Source organism: Nasonia vitripennis, chromosome 2 (assembly GCF_009193385.2).
Source record: "Nasonia vitripennis strain AsymCx chromosome 2, Nvit_psr_1.1, whole genome shotgun sequence".
Taxonomy (NCBI): domain Eukaryota; kingdom Metazoa; phylum Arthropoda; class Insecta; order Hymenoptera; family Pteromalidae; genus Nasonia; species Nasonia vitripennis.
Genome location: NC_045758.1, coordinates 17,816,840 through 17,834,841, shown reverse-complemented (window position 1 = coordinate 17,834,841; position 18,002 = coordinate 17,816,840). Strand labels below are relative to the sequence as shown.

General features: G+C 36.4%; 4 protein-coding genes across 8 annotated transcripts in view; 2 read left to right on the top strand and 2 right to left on the bottom strand.

Moving 5' to 3' along the window:
* The window catches only part of LOC100119110 (dynein heavy chain 5, axonemal), a 21,544-nt gene extending 11,528 nt beyond the window's left edge, over positions 1 to 10,016 (top strand). Inside the window, exons 24-41 of the mRNA XM_031923776.1 lie at positions 19 to 191; positions 281 to 647; positions 747 to 1,080; positions 1,160 to 1,436; positions 1,538 to 1,979; positions 2,061 to 3,427; positions 3,504 to 4,214; positions 4,292 to 4,956; positions 5,028 to 5,411; positions 5,502 to 6,044; positions 6,141 to 6,557; positions 6,659 to 7,205; positions 7,280 to 7,590; positions 7,671 to 7,897; positions 7,996 to 8,307; positions 8,399 to 8,850; positions 8,933 to 9,227; positions 9,482 to 10,016. Coding sequence (XP_031779636.1) covers positions 19 to 191; positions 281 to 647; positions 747 to 1,080; positions 1,160 to 1,436; positions 1,538 to 1,979; positions 2,061 to 3,427; positions 3,504 to 4,214; positions 4,292 to 4,956; positions 5,028 to 5,411; positions 5,502 to 6,044; positions 6,141 to 6,557; positions 6,659 to 7,205; positions 7,280 to 7,590; positions 7,671 to 7,897; positions 7,996 to 8,307; positions 8,399 to 8,850; positions 8,933 to 9,227; positions 9,482 to 9,868 — 8,211 coding nt within the window. The 3' untranslated portion in view covers positions 9,869 to 10,016. The remainder of the gene's footprint in view (positions 1 to 18; positions 192 to 280; positions 648 to 746; positions 1,081 to 1,159; positions 1,437 to 1,537; positions 1,980 to 2,060; positions 3,428 to 3,503; positions 4,215 to 4,291; positions 4,957 to 5,027; positions 5,412 to 5,501; positions 6,045 to 6,140; positions 6,558 to 6,658; positions 7,206 to 7,279; positions 7,591 to 7,670; positions 7,898 to 7,995; positions 8,308 to 8,398; positions 8,851 to 8,932; positions 9,228 to 9,481) is intronic.
* LOC103317535 (RISC-loading complex subunit TARBP2) lies at positions 9,236 to 12,329 on the bottom strand. 2 transcript variants are annotated; one of them, XM_008215828.4, is made up of 4 exons: positions 12,113 to 12,275; positions 11,283 to 11,687; positions 10,652 to 11,144; positions 9,242 to 10,573 (listed from the first exon to the last, which is right to left on the bottom strand). In XM_008215828.4, the coding sequence occupies exons 2-4, from the start codon at positions 11,628 to 11,630 to the stop codon at positions 10,455 to 10,457; spliced, it is 960 nt and encodes a 319-aa protein (XP_008214050.1). In that variant the 5' UTR covers positions 11,631 to 11,687; positions 12,113 to 12,275; the 3' UTR covers positions 9,242 to 10,454. The 2 variants fall into 2 exon arrangements, with proteins under 2 accessions (XP_008214047.1, XP_008214050.1); XM_008215825.4 differs by having other exon boundaries at positions 9,236 to 11,144; positions 12,113 to 12,329.
* On the top strand, positions 12,173 to 13,713 carry LOC100119042 (ribosome-recycling factor, mitochondrial). 2 transcript variants are annotated; one of them, XM_032596664.1, is made up of 3 exons: positions 12,173 to 12,277; positions 12,760 to 13,208; positions 13,321 to 13,713. In XM_032596664.1, exons 2-3 carry the CDS (start codon positions 12,934 to 12,936, stop codon positions 13,562 to 13,564), a joined length of 519 nt encoding a protein of 172 aa, XP_032452555.1. In that variant the 5' UTR covers positions 12,173 to 12,277; positions 12,760 to 12,933; the 3' UTR covers positions 13,565 to 13,713. The 2 variants fall into 2 exon arrangements, with proteins under 2 accessions (XP_032452555.1, XP_001602891.2); XM_001602841.6 differs by having other exon boundaries at positions 12,210 to 13,208.
* Positions 13,639 to 18,002, bottom strand: LOC100119008 (2-aminoadipate transaminase). 3 transcript variants are annotated; one of them, XM_008215832.4, is made up of 9 exons: positions 17,617 to 17,994; positions 17,438 to 17,522; positions 16,270 to 16,462; positions 15,269 to 15,545; positions 15,038 to 15,196; positions 14,699 to 14,951; positions 14,488 to 14,602; positions 14,303 to 14,408; positions 13,639 to 14,225 (listed from the first exon to the last, which is right to left on the bottom strand). In XM_008215832.4, coding segments are annotated over exons 1-9 (1,416 nt in total). In that variant the 5' UTR covers positions 17,618 to 17,994; the 3' UTR covers positions 13,639 to 13,998. The 3 variants fall into 3 exon arrangements, with proteins under 3 accessions (XP_008214054.1, XP_008214055.1, XP_016844671.1); XM_008215833.4 differs by having other exon boundaries at positions 17,438 to 18,002; XM_016989182.3 differs by having other exon boundaries at positions 16,270 to 16,479; positions 17,438 to 17,994.

Sequence of the window (18,002 nt, the reverse complement as noted above, 5' to 3'; positions counted from 1 at the left end):
GTTCTCAAATTTATTTAGTGCCGCCTAAACGTTCGTTCTGTAAACGACTTCGAATGGCTCAAGCAATGTAGGTTTTATTTCAAGGAAGATCTAGACAAAACTTCCATATCAATAACTGATGTTCAATTTGTCTATCAAAATGAGTACTTGGGATGTACGGAGCGTCTGGTTATCACACCCTTAACTGACAGGTTTGCATATAATTTAAACACATGAATGAAAAACACAACTAAAAGTATTTACGTCAAATATAATAACTCTATATTCCGTGTATAAATAGATGCTACATAACTTTAGCGCAAGCTCTGTCGATGTCAATGGGTGGATCACCGTGTGGTCCTGCGGGAACTGGCAAAACTGAAACTGTAAAAGATATGGGCAAAACTCTAGCTAAATACGTTGTCGTATTTAATTGCTCCGATCAAATGGACTATCGTGGTTTGGGACGCATTTACAAAGGTTTAGCTCAGAGCGGTTCATGGGGTTGTTTTGACGAATTCAATCGCATTGAACTGCCCGTACTTTCCGTAGCAGCGCAACAAGTAGCAGTAGTTTTAAATGCTAAAAAAGAAAAGAAAAAGCAATTTATATTTACCGATGGAGACCAGATCGATATGTGCCCAGAGTTTGGAATTTTTATAACAATGGTAAAATTATCGAATTCTCTCGATTTTATTAATATTCAAATGTATTAAACACAAACATGACGTTTTTATTCAAATTTGTTGATTATATTATTTTTTTAGAACCCAGGATATGCAGGAAGAAAAGAACTACCTGAAAATTTAAAAATACAATTTCGCACAGTAGCAATGATGGTTCCTGATAGACAGATTATTATTAGGGTAAAATTAGCCAGTTGTGGCTTTTTAGAGAATATTACTTTAGCCAGAAAATTTTACACGCTATACAAACTATGTGAAGAACAGCTTACAAAACAAGTACATTATGATTTTGGGTTGAGAAATATATTATCTGTACTTCGTTCGCTTGGGGCCGCCAAAAGAATAAACTCAAAGGACTCTGAAAGTACTATTGTGATGCGAGTTTTACGAGATATGAATCTCTCTAAACTTATAGGTATTTTGACTATTTTCACAACTTATGTTGAACTCTATGCAATAGAATTGAATTACTTGAAAAACAACTGAACTTTTAGATGAGGATGAACCTCTCTTCATTTCATTGGTTGCTGATTTGTTCCCAAATCAAGTGCTTGAAAAAACTGCTTATCCGGAGTTGGAAGCAGCGATTGAACAACAAGTACTAGAAGATGGGCTTGTTTATCACCCCCCTTGGGTGTTAAAACTCATTCAATTGTATGAAACTCAAAGAGTAAGACACGGAATAATGACTTTAGGTCCAACTGGTGCTGGAAAAACTACCTGTATACAAACTTTAATGAAAGCCCTAACTGCGTGTGGTGAAGTTCACAGGTAAGACACTAAAAGATGCGATATATATATAGGTCTTGTAAAATTGATACCAATATCAAGCTTTCTTATACAAAATTACAATTTTTAATGTATTATTATAGGGAAATGAGAATGAATCCAAAAAGTATAACGGCAGCTCAAATGTTTGGACGGTTAGATGTTGCAACAAATGACTGGACAGATGGTATCTTTTCAGCCCTTTGGCGCAAAACTTTGAAACCAAAAGAAGGTGAACACGTTTGGCTAGTCTTAGACGGGCCAGTAGACAGTATATGGATTGAGAATTTGAATTCTGTGCTTGACGATAATAAAACTTTAACACTAGCCAACGGCGATCGTTTGCCTATGTCACCTACATGCAAAATTATTTTCGAACCACATAACATTGATAATGCAAGTCCAGCGACAGTGTCGAGAAATGGTATGGTTTATATGAGCTCATCTGGGCTGGAGTGGGATCCAGTGGTTATAGCATGGCTAAAGGGAAGAACAACTTTAGAAGGGGAAGTTTTTGAACATTGCTTCAGAGAATCTTTTGCACAGGTATGGAATTGATTTTGTATGCTTAATTTATTTAAATTGAAATTAAATAAGTAATGTAAATTAAAATAATTTAAATTGCAGGTTTATGCTTGGAGCACACAAACATTAGTTTTCGCCATAAAGGTTTTGCAATGTAACATCGTACGTCAAATGCTTTGTCTACTGGACGGTCTCGTCCCATCAGAAGTACCAGCAGAAGAACAAGAAAAAGAATTAGAAGATGACATGGAAAGAAATAAACCAACGCCCATGACCGCAGAACATCTTCATCGTCTTTACGTATTTGCTCTTGTCTGGGGTATAGGAGCGTTATTAGAAAAAGCCGACAGATTGAAGTATGATGAATATTTGCGTTCAAACTTTCAAACACTTGACCTGCCTTATTTGGAGAAGAAACCTAATGCCACAGTTTTTGATTTTGTCGTAAATGAAAAGGGAAAATGGGATACTTGGAATAGTATGTTAACAAATTATGTGTATCCAGACTACGCCACTCCTGACTTCAGCAATATTCTCATCCCTATAGTAGATAACGTAAGAATTCAATACTTGATAGATCTAGTCGGTAAACAAGACATGCCAGTTTTGCTAACAGGTGAGCAGGGCTCGGCAAAAACCGTTATGATGAAAGCTTACATGAAAAAAGCTAATCCAGAAACAACTCTCAATAGATCTTTTAACTTCAGTTCCGCCACAACACCGTATCAGTTTCAGAAAACAATCGAAAGTTATGTAGAAAAAAGAATGGGCAGTACTTTTGGACCGCCTGGAGGTAAAAAAATGATTATATTTATAGACGATATAAACTTACCTGAAATCAATGAATGGGGTGATCAAATAACCAATGAAATTGTTCGTCAAACAATGGACATGAAAGGCTTTTATTCTCTCGAAAAACCCGGAGATTTTACAACGATTGTTGATGTTACATTTATGGGTGCCATGGGCCAGCCAGGTGGAGGCAGAAACGACATACCGTCAAGATTAAAAAGGCAATTTTGCATATTTAATTGTACACTGCCAGACGACGCCTCAATCGATCGAATTTTCAGCGTCTTAGGAGAAGGTCATTATAATTCAAAACGTGGCTTCTCTCCCGAAGTGAGAGCTTTAGTCAAGAAGATGGTTGGTTTGACGCGAATCCTGTGGCAAAATACTAGAGCCAAACTTCTTCCTACTCCAGCAAAGTTTCACTATGTTTTTAATTTAAGAGATTTGTCGAGAATATGGCAGGGCATGCTTGGGACATTGTCGACAGTTATCGACAAGGAACAAGTACTTATGCTACTTTGGAGGCATGAATGCGAAAGAGTATTCAGTGACAGATTTACTCTTCAATCGGATAAAGAATGGTTCAATAAAGAGTTGATGACAATCGTTACAGAGAATTTGGGAGAATCTTATATTGAAATGATCGAGGAAAAGCCAGCATTTGTAGATTTTATGAGGTAACAGCTTATCAATATGTGTTTACAATGCTTTGAGATTCGCGTTATTAAGTGATCAACATATTTTAATTTTTAGGGATGCTCCAGAACCAACGGGAGAAGAAGGCGAGGATGCCGATATGGAGCTTCCAAAAGTTTACGAGCCAGTTTTCGACCATCAAATTCTTCGTGATCGTTTGGAAATGTTTTTAGCGCAGTTCAATGAAATGCAACGAGGAGCTGGTATGGATCTCGTGTTTTTTCCCGATGCAATGCTTCATCTCGTGAAGATCTCTCGAGTTATTAGACATCCCAGAGGCAACGTCATGCTCGTAGGAGTTGGAGGCTCAGGAAAGCAGAGCTTGACAAAGCTCTCTTCATTTATTGCTGGCTATAAAACGTTTCAAATCACACTTACAAGATCGTACAACGTCGCAAACTTTTTAGAGGATCTTAAATTTTTATACAGAACATGTGGAGGTCAAGGCAAAGGTACAACATTCATCTTTACAGATTTGGACATCAAAGAGGAAGGATTTCTCGAATATCTAAATAACATTTTGAGCTCTGGGGTTATAAGTAATCTCTTTACAAGAGACGAGCAAGCGGAAATAATTTCTGAACTGACTCCTGTGCTGAAGCGAGAAAATCCCAAGAAAAGTCTAAATAATGAAATAGTGATGGAGCATTTTTTGCAGAGGACGTGCCAAAATTTGCACGTTGTCTTTTGCTTTTCGCCTGTCGGAGAGAAATTCAGAAACCGTGCTCAACGATTTCCAGCACTGATTTCTGGCTGCACTATCGACTGGTTTGTCATTAAAATTGAGATGAATAAAATGTTTAAACGATACTATATCAATGATGTACTTACTTGTAACTTTTTAGGTTCCAACCGTGGCCAAGAGATGCTTTAGTTTTGGTAGCTCAACACTTCTTGCATGATTTCGAAATAGCTTGCAGTTCAGAAGTAAAGCTTCAACTCGTTAACGCGCTTGGTTCTATTCAAGACATTGTCTCCGAAAAATCCGTGGAATATTTCCAGCGTTTCCGGCGAGCAACTCACGTTACGCCCAAATCCTATCTAAACTTCATCGGAGGCTACAAGAACATTTACAGGATGAAACAGCACGAGCTTGGAGAGGGAGCTCGCAGAATGGATACTGGTCTGGCCAAATTAGAAGAGGCTTCAATATCTGTGGAAATACTTAAAAGAGATCTTGCCGAAATGGAAAAAGACTTGGTGCAGGCTTCGCAAACTGCAGAAACGGTGTTGGTAGAAGTGACAGAACGAGCAATGCAAGCAGAGACATTCAAAAACCAGGTGCAAAAGGTGAAGGAGAAGGCCGAGCAATTGGTCGCGTGTATTGCAGAAGAAAAGGCATTAGCTGAAGAGAAACTGGAGGCGGCGAAACCAGCTCTTGAAGAAGCCGAAGCAGCACTCAATACTATAAAACCGGCTCATATTGCGACTGTAAGAAAACTTGGCAGACCACCGCATCTGATTATGAGAATCATGGACTGCGTACTTATTTTATTCCAAAGAAGACTAGGTAACTAATGCAGAAACTTATACATGTTCGTGACAACATATGATTATTTATTAAACGAGAGTGAATTCTAGGTCCTGTTGTACCTGATACTACAACGCCTTGTCCTAAACCATCTTGGGCCGAATCGTTGAAAATGATGGCCAGCACAACTTTTCTTTTACAACTACAAAATTATCCGAAAGATATTATAAACAACGAAATGGTAGAACTATTGCAGCCCTACTTTAAAATGGAAGATTATAACATGGAGACAGCAAGAAGGGTCTGTGGTGACGTGGCTGGGCTTTTATCTTGGACCAAAGCCATGGCTTTCTTTCACTCCGTAAATAAAGAAGTTTTACCTCTGAAGGCGAATTTGACGATGCAAGAAGCTAGATTGAAAGTTGCCATGGAAGATCTCGCGGACGCGGAGCGAGAACTTTCGGAAAGAGAAATGGCGCTGCAAGCTGTAAAAGGTAAAAAAATATTGCATAGTATACCTGTGGTTGTACTAAATAAATAAAAAGAGCAACCATTTCTTTAATAAACAATTTTGACAATTTCAGCACAATACGACGCAGCTGTGGCAGAGAAACAGCGACTAACGGATGACGCAAATGTCTGTCTCAGAAAAATGACAGCTGCCACCGCTTTGATAAACGGCTTGGGCGGTGAGAAAATACGCTGGACTGAGCAAAGCAAAGATTTCAAAGTTCAACTCGGTCGCCTTGTTGGTGACGTACTACTCGCCACCGGCTTTCTCTCTTACTGTGGACCTTACAATCAACAATTTCGAGCCGGTTTGATAACAGCCTGGATGAACATTCTGATGACGAGGGAAATTCCATTCACTCAAGATTTGAATATTACGAACATGTTGGTCGATTCCGCAACTGTGTCGGAATGGACCTTACAAGGGTTGCCGAATGATGAGCTTTCGGTCCAGAACGCTCTTATTGTTACAAAATCTTCATCTTATCCACTTCTCGTGGACCCGCAAAATCAAGGAAAAATGTGGATCAAAAACAAGGAAATGTCGAATGAGCTGCAAATTACATCTCTGAATCATAAATATTTTAGAACTCATTTGGAAGACAGCCTATCTTTGGGTAACAATATCCACTTATGAAAATAAAGTATATGCATGATTAAGTAGTAGTTGCATGCGCGCATGGCCAGACATATCTAATTACTTTTGCTCGTAGGCCGCCCGTTACTCATCGAAGATGTAGCCGAAGAACTTGACCCAGTAATCGACAATGTGCTTGAAAAGAACTTCATCAAATCAGGTTCCATCGAGAAAGTAATCGTTGGCGACAAAGAATGTGACGTGATGCCAGGATTCATGTTATACATCACGACGAAGTTGCCGAATCCTGCGTACAGTCCGGAAATTTCCGCTAAAACATCGATCATTGACTTTACCGTGACAATGCAAGGGTTAGAAGATCAGTTGCTGGGTCGTGTGATTCTGATGGAAAAGGCAGATCTAGAAGCCGAAAGAGTGGCTCTGTTTGAGTCAGTCATGACCAACCAAAGATCGATGAAAGAACTTGAAAGTACTTTGCTGCATCGGTTAACTTCTTCTAAAGGCTCCTTAGTCGACGATGAAGCTTTGATAAGTTTGTTCATTTTTTTATTTTATAGTACTACTAATATGGCTTTATTGCGTTTAAAATAAAATTGTGTACATTTTTTAAAACAATTTTATCGACTATTGTAGGAGTTCTGCGAGAAACAAAATCGACGGCCGAGTCGGTGAAAGAGAAACTTCAAGTTGCCGCCTTAACTGAAAAAAAGATCACTGTGGCAAGAGAAGAGTTCCGTGCAGTCGCTGCACGCGGATCAATATTGTACTTTTTGATAGTCGAAATGAGTAACGTTAACGCTATGTACCAGAATTCTTTGAAACAGTTCCTTACCATATTTGACAATTCGATTACAAAATCAGAGAAGAGCAATGTAACCAGCGAAAGGATCAACATCATTCTGAGACATTTGACGTACGAAGTTTGGAGTTTCACTCTTCGAAGTCTTTACGAAAGACATAAATCGTTATTCACGCTCATGCTTGCGATGAAAATCGATTGCCATCGAGGTCTGATTTCGCACGCCGAGTTTATGGCATTCATCAAAGGTGGCGCGTCACTTGATTTAAATGCCGTTGCTCCCAAACCTTTTCGATGGATTTTGGACATCACTTGGCTCAATCTCGTGGAGATCAGTAAACTTGAAGTTTTTTCCGAAGTACTCACCAAAATTGAATTCAGGTAAGACACTGCAAAAATAGTTAATTGTTTGTTTTTACAATGACAATATTTTCATAAAGCTTTACGTTCTTCAGTGAACGGGAGTGGCGCGTTTGGTATGAGAAAGAGAAGCCGGAAGAAGAAGACCTACCATGTGGTTATCAAAAGAGTTTGGACGTATTTCGAAAACTGTTACTGATCAGGTCTTGGAGCCCTGATCGTACACTCTCGCAGGCAAAGAAATATATAATAGAATCGTTGGGAAAAGAGTACGGCGAAGCGAAAATTTTAGACCTCGAAGCTACCTGGGCGGAGTCAGAGCCGAGAACGCCGCTAATATGTATACTATCGATCGGTTCTGACCCGAGTCCACTCATCACAGCGTTGGCTAAACAAAAAGCAACACGTAATACACATTTTAATTTATTCACTATATTAAGTACAGGATTTTCAATATTATATCGAGTGACCAATTTATCATTTTAGAACTGAGATCCGTCTCTATGGGACAAGGCCAAGAATTTCATGCAAGAAGAATGATAAACGACTCCATGGTGTCCGGGGGATGGGTTTTGTTGCAGAATATTCATTTATCACTACCATTCTGCACAGAAGCCATGGATGCCCTAGTAGAAACGGATCAAATTCACGAGTCATTTAGACTCTGGATGACTACGGAAGTTCATCCGCAATTTCCTATTGGTTTACTTCAGGTGCGTGAAAAATAATAATATTAATACAACTTAAAACGCAATCATTATCTCTCGACTGCTAACCACCGAAAAACAAATTTTCAACTGGCTTTTCTTAGATGGCCATCAAGTTCACAAACGAGCCTCCGCAAGGAATCCGAGCTAGTTTAAAACGAACGTATCAAGGCGTGACCCAGGACACGTTAGACTATAGCACGCAGTCTCAGTGGCCCCCGCTGCTATACGCTGTAGCTTTTCTGCACACAGTCGTTCAGGAACGTCGCAAATTTGGTCCCCTCGGATGGAACATACCTTATGAGTTTAATCAGGCTGACTTTGCGGCTTCCGTGCAGTTTATTCAAAATCACTTAGATGATATGGATCCTAAAAAAGGAGTCTCTTGGCCAACAGTTTGTTACATGCTTGGTGAGGTGAGCCAAAATGTTTCTTCATAGTAGCTTCCTTAGATAATTTTCTTGAAGATTAAAAAAAAATGAAAAAACTTAACGTCAAATCCAACAGGTGCAATACGGAGGCCGAGTCACCGACGATTTCGATAAGCGTTTACTGACCACATTTACTCACGTCTGGTTCTGCGATGTTCTTCTACGGGCAGGTTTCGAGTTCTACAAGGGCTACAGAGTTCCGCAGACGCGAAATCTAGTCGGCTATCTTGACTACATAAACAGTTTGCCCGAGAACGACACGCCCGAAGTTTTCGGATTACACTCGAATGCGGACATCACCTATCAAATCAACACGGCCAAGGGGATTTTGGACACGATTCTCAGCGTGCAGCCGAAGGAAGGTGGATCCCAAGGCGGCGAGACCAGAGAAAGCGTGGTTTACAAGTTGGCCGAGGACATGCTGGCCAAATTACCCAAAGAGTACAATTCGTTCGAGGTAAAGGAGGCCTTGCAGAGGATGGGACCGCTGCTCCCGATGAATATTTTCCTGCGACAAGAAATTGATAGGTACATATAAGTATATCAAAGTATTTTGAATTATTGTACACTGAAAGAGAAAATGGTAAACTGAAGCTGTTTTTGTCTTCAGAATGACAAGAGTCATAAAAGAAGTACGAACCACTTTGACGAACCTAAAGTTAGCGATAGACGGGACGATTATAATGAGTCAGAATCTACGAGAGTCACTGGATGCGATGTACGACGCCCGGTTGCCGGACAAGTGGTTGAGAATATCATGGGAATCGGCGACGCTTGGCTTCTGGTTCACCGAACTTCTGGAAAGAGACGCGCAGTTCAGAACATGGTGCAACAACGGTCGACCAAACGTATTTTGGATGACAGGTTTCTTCAACCCCCAAGGATTTTTGACGGCAATGAGACAAGTATGCGCTACTTATATATCTTTATAAATTTTATTCGTGTAACAATCATCAATTTACAATGTGTATACTATCCTTTCATTAGTGAAAAAGATGTACAATATTATGTTATAATAACATGAGATAATCGATCATACCTGGGTTAGATTTGATTTAAAATTTTGTAATAATAAAAAAAAACATAACAAAAATCAACAAAAGAAATACATATTTTTATAGGAGTGAAGAAAGAAAATAATTTTGATTTAATTTTTTAGGAAGTGACCAGAGCGCACAAAGGTTGGGCCTTGGACTCCGTGGTCTTACAAAATTTAATAACGCGGTATAATAAAGAAGATATAAAGGAACAGCCGCAAGAAGGCGTTTATGTACATGGATTATTTTTAGAGGGTGCCTCGCTAGATCGTAAGACTGGCAAACTCGTTGAGAGTAAACCAAAAGTACTGTATGAGCAGATGCCAGTAATTTACATATACGCCATCAATACGACTGCGGGAAAAGATCCGAAACTATACGAGTGTCCAATTTACAGAAAACCGCAACGTACGGATCAAAAATATGTTGGTTCTATTGATTTTGAAACAGATCACAATCCAAGGCATTGGACACTACGCGGAGTAGCTTTGTTATGCGATATTAAATAGTTCTATCTAATTGTTATACCGTTCTTGTATATAAAAAATAATTCATTTTTTAAGTTTGAAACTTATTTATAGAAATAAATTATTATAAATTTTTTATGAAAATTACAGAGATATATGTGTTCAACTTTTCTTAGTTTGAATCATTAAATGTACAGAACTAAAACATAAATAATAACATATTTGTAATAATATTTTTATAAAATATTATATTATATCCATATTAATATTATTATTATTAATATCACAATTCATTTAAAAATTATGTAACACCTCTTTTTTCAATGTAAAAAAGTTTTAAATTATTTAAAATCTATTTATATAATAATTCGCGCATTTTCGTTTGCAAAATACATCAAAAACTTCTAAAGTACAACACTATAAGTAAAAATAAAATTTTTCTTGGATTGTAAATGTATAAGAACTAACCAAGAGTTTTAAAATTAATTTGTAAACGACTTATGATATGTAAAAAATCATATTTTTTCCTGTTATAATTAGAAAGTTTTTTTAAAATATAAACTATTATATTTCTTAATTAATAACAGATTATTGTATTATATTTACATTACGTGTAGCGTTGTATAATTTACTGCAAAAAAAATTTCATAGTTTGAATAATTTTTTCTAAAGCGCTTACTTCGGCTTGCGTCTCAGTGTCACCATAACCGATCTCATGAATATCTGGAGCTGTGTTCAGCTGTATACCTAATATATATAGTGGTTTGGATTCAATACATTTGAATACATTGTGTAAATATTGAATATCTATTGAATCTAACATACTTTCGAATTCTTGTTTTAGTTTTAAAAAGTTGTCTTTACTCATATCGTTTTGACATTGCTTTGCTAAATCTGATAATGCATCTAACTTTTCAAGCACATTATTTCGTTTATCATCCTCAAAATAATTTTTGAGTCTTTGATGAAAATTGACTACCTTAAGACCCCAGTTAATTTTAGATTTTCCAGTTTCACTATGAACCATACTCAAAAAAGGATACCTAGCAATGGCAATTTTGCTCGCCATTTGTTCCCTTTTCTGATTTTCATCATCAGTAGAATCTATTGCATTTGGATCATCGGGAACAATATCTGATATCCTTTCTAACATTTTACGCGCAGCTTCATGCTTTGCCTGTTTCTTGGTTTTAGCAATTCCTTCTTCTACAAATGTTGAGACTAAACATTGTACAGTGAAGATACGAGCATGTGGCGGTCCTACATCACTTATTTCTTTGTATTGTGGATCATCTAAGTTATTTGTAGAGCACAATTCCTTTATGAAAAACATTAACAAATTTAATTAAATGAAAAACAATTTAACATTATTTTAATACATATTCATTGTATAAGACAAATCATATTTAATATTTATAGATGATTTATTAAATAATAGCAAATGCTGGCAATATACCTGTAATTCACCAATAGTGTTGCGAAATGGAACGTTAGCTGGTGATTTTGGAGCAACAGGCAACGTCATTGGCAGTGGTGTTCTGACTGGTGATTCACACGGAGTTGCGGGAAGCTGAGGTAATGCACTATGCTTTGCAATTGTTTCAAGCATCGCTGTAGCTGCTTCGTGTTTAGCATCCTTTTTACATCTACCGGTACCTGACGCTGAGAACCCACCACACGTAACTTGATATGTAAAAATATTTTGATGGCTTCCACCACCGTTATGAATAAGTTCATAATTTGGTGAAGTACCCTGTTTCACCATCATCTCTTGTAATATTGAAACTGGTGTCTTCTTATTCATCTTGCTTGTTGGCTTGTAGTATTTATTTAAAAATTTTTTATTTTTTTCCAATATAAACTGCAAATAAAACATATTCAATTGTAGCATAAGTTTGATTATAGTAGCAGTGGTCAAATATGTTGAAAAACAAAACAGTATAAAGGTTAGTTTTTATTTTTGTTTTTAGGTTTGCAGAAATAGCCATGCAATAAAGCACACGAAGATAATTTCCAACAGATTTTAACACGAGTAGTTCCTAATTTAATCGAAATAAAACTAGAAAAATAATATAATTATTTTTATTAAAAATATTTTACTCAAGCATCAAATGATAACTAATTTTTAATAATTCAAAAACTCTGTAGTAAGTTAGAAATCTTGTTATTGAAGGTAATATATGATTATCAATGTATTTTACAATAAATATAGTAAATATAGATAAGTTAAAATGCGCAAGAACCTCCTATGATAAGATTCAAACCTCAAAATTTTCACATTTTTACCTTACAATCCTCATAAATGCGATAAGTATTGATGAAGAACTTATTTAAAAAAACGATATCGTGATCTCTACAGGGGAATCACATTACATCATTTACTGCAAAACACGAAATACATTTGCACGACGTTTGCGACGACATAAATGAATAACAACAATAATTAAGTAGGTAGGTATACGTGAACCGGCTGAGCTCTGCACGTTGCTTGTTTTTACTTATCTCTGTTGGTAGAAAAGTGTTCTATTCGGCTGACATTCTGTATATACAGATTATTTGTATTTTTAACAATTTAAATTTTTCTGTGAAAAAATGTAAATAAGCCATAAAAATGATAGTCGTAATATTTTAGCATAACTGAATATATAAATAAATTAGTTTACATTGAATGTACTCTTACGATCATTTGTTAACTCTGAACTAACCTCAAAACATTCTACATAATTTTTTGTTATTTCTTGTTATTTATGAAATAAAAAGTGAAAATGAGAAACTTAAAAGAACTTTTTCGTATAGTTAGTTTGAGTAGATGTAAGCCTTTTGAACTGCCATCAACTATCCAAGCTTCTCGTCACTGCTACAGTAGTTGGATACCAAGTGATTATGTCAAAACATGTACTATACGTTTTAAATATCATAACTTGTTCATGCAGAAAGACGATTTTGTTGAAAAAATTTTGCTATCAAGAAGCATTTCTGCATCAACAATAACTTGTGCCAAAAGCAAAGATCGAGGAGGTGGTAAGGAGAAAAGAAAACCAAAAGCATCAAAACTTGACCTACGTGAGTTAGGCGAACTCTTGGATGTAGATGATCTAACTAGTCAAATGAGTCAAGCTATAGAAAATATGAAAGCTGATTTTATAAAAAATCTCACTCTTCGTTCTACAACTGGTTCTTTGGAACAGATTCCAGTAAAGGTGGATGACAAGGAATACCAGATACAAGAACTTGCACAAATTGCAAGAAAACCAAAATTAATAATACTCAATGTATCATCTTTTCCTACGGCAATACCTCATATTCTTAAAGCTATACAGAAAAGTGGCCTCAACATAAACCCGCAGCAAGAGGGAACAACCCTTTACTTACCCATTCCTAAGTAAATTCTCAAATTCTACTATCTATCCAATTATAATATGACTTATGACATTATTATAATCTACTTGACTACTATTGGAATTTTTTTCATTTATTACTTTTATGTTTGTCAGGGTAACCAAGGAGCACAGAGAAAATCTTTCCAAAAATGCCAAAGCAATCTATATTAGATATAGAGATGAAATTAAAGATATTAGAAGCAAGGCAATAAAGAATTTGAAAAAAAGAAAAGATGTATCCGAAGATTCTATTCGACGTGTGCAGAGTCAAGTGGAGGCACTTTCTGATAAGTACGTTAAAGAAGCTGAAATAGTTTTAGAAACCAAACAGAATGAATTGTTAGGATCAATGGACTAAAACTTCATCAGTGCCTTATAGTAATTGACATGAGATTTTGTAAAAACTTTATACAGGTACATCATTTGTTAATATTTGTATTTATGAATTTATTCGGAGCAACCTTGATTTATAGTTAATTTTTCAATATATATTTTCTAACTACTAAAGTAGTGTAAAATTTTTTTTACTCTTCTTAGTAATTTTTTTACTTATCAGATCTCAGCTGATAAAAGCACACCAATACAACTAAACGAAATTTCTCTATTGGCAAGTACAAAATATAATTAACATTTTTTTTACAGTTATAGTAAATCAATACTTGAACATCTTTATTCAAAAGAAACTATAGCAAAAAGTTTTTATGTATAAACTTTTCATTAGCAAATATTGCGTATAACAATTTGTTGATATAACAATAATCATTAATATATATTTACATAATACTTATATTTTCACAATTTTGTTTGAATTTTGCTCTGTAGGAGTTTCGTCCGCGTATATTCAGTAATGGCGTTGCACAGTACTTTGGTCGCTTCTGCAATGGTCTCTGCACTGTGAAAAGAAATGCTGACCCTTATGTAGTTTTTCGATTTTCCGTGATTCGAGAATCTGGCTCCAGGTATAGCCATTACTTTGTGAACCACTTGGCACCACTTCATAAATGGAAGCGCATCGAAGTCTATGCAATGCACAAGTAACAATTTTTAAAACTATTTATAACACTGAGTTGACAAAATTTTTTTTGAAATATCGAACCTTCTGGTAGTTTGATCCAAACAAAATAACCGCCTTCGGGATGTCGGTAGGAACAATTACTTGGCAAATGGTTATCCAATACATTACACAGAGCTTTCATTCTTTCCTGTATTGATAACAATAACACACATCATTTTGTAAATCAACGTACTTTTAGCCGAAATGTTAGTAAATAACTTGTTTACCCTGTAAGTTCTTATCAAGTTATCCAAATATTCATCTTCTAGCTTGAGTTGTAAGATGCTCGCTATCAAACCCGACACGTAGTGGTTGACGGCTCCACCGCTTTTTAAAATGCCCCTTAAAAAATATGGACAGTTATATAATTTAATCGCGAATTCGTATTATATCCTATAATAGATAAATTTAAATCCAAATAAAACATTGATGGCTTACGAGTCTTTCAAAATATTAGCGACTCGAGGCCCGCACTCGATCCAGCCAACACGAATGGCTGGTGAAAGAATTTTCGAAAACGAGCCATTGGAGATGACGTTACCACCGTAGTAATCTGGATCCTTCGGATCGTCGTAATTGAACAGTCTGTGCGGTGGATACTCAGCCTCGTAATGCAAAAGATTGTAGACGTCGTCGCAGACTACGGCGAACCAGTTTTCGCGTGCCATTTTTACCAACCTTCTGGACATCTCTGCGATAACAAATAAGAGTAAATCGTTATTTTAGGTATTCGAAAAAAAGTAAGCGTCGTATTCATAATAATTATAATAACATTACCAGGTGACAATGACATCCCGGTGGGATTGTGGAACGTGGGTACTGTGTAGTACATCGCCCAGAAAATTTTGTCATTGCCGATCGTATAGCTCTTTCGTTTCTCTTCCTTCACTATTTTTTCAAAGGCGTCCAAATCCACTACGTCATCTTTCATCGGAACTAAAAAACATGGAAATTTAATATGACATCGCAACCACTGATGCTACTAATTCTATTTCGGTAAAAACGAACCAGAAACAACTCTCTTCATTGGAAACTGTTTGAAAGCATCGAGTGCAATCATATAGGTAACTTCGTCGACGAAAATAACGCCGTTTGGTGCCATGACACTTGTCAGTATCAGCTGAAGCCCGTGAGTTGCGCCGCAAGTCAAAATCAAATTTTCACGCTGCACGGGATCTCCATAGCGGCGAGTTAAAAATTTCGCCAATTCTTCGCGACATTCCCATAATCCCGCTGTTATGCCGTATTGGAAGAGATAAAACTTGCCCTCTTTTTCTTCCTCTTCCTATATATAAGGCAGAAAAAGCATTGTTTTTGTTAGTTGTTTATAAGGAAAACGAATGATAAATTAGAAAAACTTAACTTTAATTTGAATAAATCAAATATAAAATTTAGAATCCAAAATTTTTAAATATAGCTTTTCGATAAATGATAACATACAATAAGAATAAAACATAGTTTAGACAATCATAAGATTATTATCTAGCTGAATATTGGCAAATTCTACACATTCATTTTCAGATGTTCTTGGAACTTCGTAGAATTTTATTGTAATTTGTGCGTCGTTTATGTGGTGTATATAGAAACCTAACTTTTAAACACTGTATAAAAATCGCTGACATTAATAATTATCGGGTGGATAATTATTCAGTCCTTTAAATTTTTAGCCATTAGATATTTTTCATTTTTGTATCTTCAGAAACGAAAAAGCATGCATGCATCAAGTGAAGATTATCTCGTTCTTAAAATCAATCTGGTAATCACATGTTATGAGTTTGTTCATATTGTTATCGCAATTTCCCAGCTTTTTTCCTCTTAAGATTTATCCTTCTACGAAACGTTTTGAGTGAATTGAAAATGAAACAAATCATCTTTTTAACAAACAAAAAGTAAGTATACATCGATGAAAATTCTAAATCAATTTAATTTCATGCAGTCATTGAAGCAACTATCAACGACAAAATTTGAAAAAAAAAAATAGACGGAACAGCGTTAGATTTCGTAATTACCAGCCTGTGCTTCGTCGCCTTGGCTAGCAAACTGCTGCACTGCTGGAGCAGGTCTGGTCCGGGCGCACCGACCGAGAGGTTGATGACATTCTTGTTGTAGACATTGAACGTCGGGTCCGCATCGAAGAGATGACGCAGATACGGATCCTCGATGCTCGTCGACATTTTTCTTATGCAGCTGCGGCCCTTTTCTCTGTGACGACGATGGTTCTGTTATCAGCGACGCATGAAGAACGACTATAGTAATACGCGATCATGTGCGCGAGAGAGATAAGCCGCGCGGCACTGCCATATACTTTTTTGGGAGGTAAATACAGACGGAGACAATGGGCTGATAACTCTGTTTTACTCTCGTTCGTGTCGACAATTGGCAAAGCAATAAAGAGTGCAGGAAGACTAACTGCGGGTGCCGCTAGATGTCGTACGTTATACGTTGAAATTTGTACGCGGATTTTTCGGAAACTGCGGAAGTAAAAGAATGGTTCTTTAATTCTGCAATTAGAAGTAACGATTTAAGAACCAATCAGAAAGATTTGCGACTTTACCCGTAATTTTATTAAAATTTAAATGCTAATAATACTGACAAAGAACGCGTAATATCGTTTATTAAAAAATTGTACAATGTTTAGTTATAGCGTGCTATTTTTATATTATTCTTTACTGTGACTTCATTGTGATGAACTATGCGTGTGTTAAAAAACATAGCTTTCAAACGAATAATATAATAATACTGTACAATGGTAAGAGGATACGATTATCAAAAATCGTCACTGATATTTAATTTTTTGCTAAGCAAGCATAATAAGCAAGATAAAAAACATCCAGTGTCTATTAATAAATATCGGAAATTGCTAAAATCAGAAGTTATGAATAACATCTTATGACGACGTTCGCGAATCTTTCATGTAAACAAAATATGGTGCGCATTATGCATGCGGAACAATTATAAACTTCATAGAGTTTAAATATGTAACTCATTTATGTTGCGGCTAATTTGGTGCGTGATCTTTTTTTCAATTGAAAAAAAGGAAAACAAAAAGTAAAATTTTTCGCAAATACATTAAAAACCAAAGTTTCTTGACGATTTAGAAAATACAAACGAATAATAATGATGAAATACAAATAGAACAGTTAAAATATCTTTATACACATAAAATTTGGCCCATACCCATGCTCCTTCTTCGATATCAAAGCGCAGCAAGCTACGGCGAACTTTCGATTGCCAGCTCCAAAACGAGTTGCTTCCGCGGTCACTAAAGCAACGACTCTCGTGAGTGATTTTTCAAAACGAGCCATTGTATAATATGAAAACAGTGGCGATTGCGAGCACTCCAAATATGTACATACTTCCTCCGCCGTTACGATACTGCTTTTCCTTATATGTGCCTTGAGCCAAACTATATCGTCAAAGTTCAGAATCTCGGCGTCACTTTCTCTCCGTCTGCGTCTATTATCAACCGAGACGATATTGTACATGTGTTTAAGATAAATGCTTTTTACGCTATCTTTAAGTGCGGCTGCGCCAATAATAATGAACGAGAGAGTTCACACATTTGCCAGTGATACTGTGTAACGCCGACCCCTCGACACATCGTGGCGCGGAATAACTATCTCCGGTTCTGCGGACTTTGACGGAGGCGCGGTCGCGGTACTTCACGGCGCATTTGAAAACAAGACGATTATTTATGCATGTGAAGCCCGTCTGCGAGCTATCTTGCACTTTGCCTTATAGA

Coding starts and splice junctions, on each gene's coding strand:
- LOC103317535 (XM_008215825.4), bottom strand. CDS start 11,630: ATGAATAAGAAGACACCAGTTTCAATATTACAAGAGATGATGGTGAAA. Junction 11,145..11,282: donor ACACTATTGGTGAATTACAG/GTATATTGCCAG, acceptor TTTTTCATAAAG/GAATTGTGCTCTACAAATAA.
- LOC100119042 (XM_001602841.6), top strand. CDS start 12,592: ATGAGAAACTTAAAAGAACTTTTTCGTATAGTTAGTTTGAGTAGATGT. Junction 13,209..13,320: donor CTTTACTTACCCATTCCTAA/GTAAATTCTCAA, acceptor TATGTTTGTCAG/GGTAACCAAGGAGCACAGAG.
- LOC100119008 (XM_008215833.4), bottom strand. CDS start 17,745: ATGTACAATATCGTCTCGGTTGATAATAGACGCAGACGGAGAGAAAGT. Junction 16,463..17,437: donor ATATCGAAGAAGGAGCATGG/GTATGGGCCAAA, acceptor TCGTCGTCACAG/AGAAAAGGGCCGCAGCTGCA. Junction 14,226..14,302: donor TTGGATCAAACTACCAGAAG/GTTCGATATTTC, acceptor TGCATTGCATAG/ACTTCGATGCGCTTCCATTT.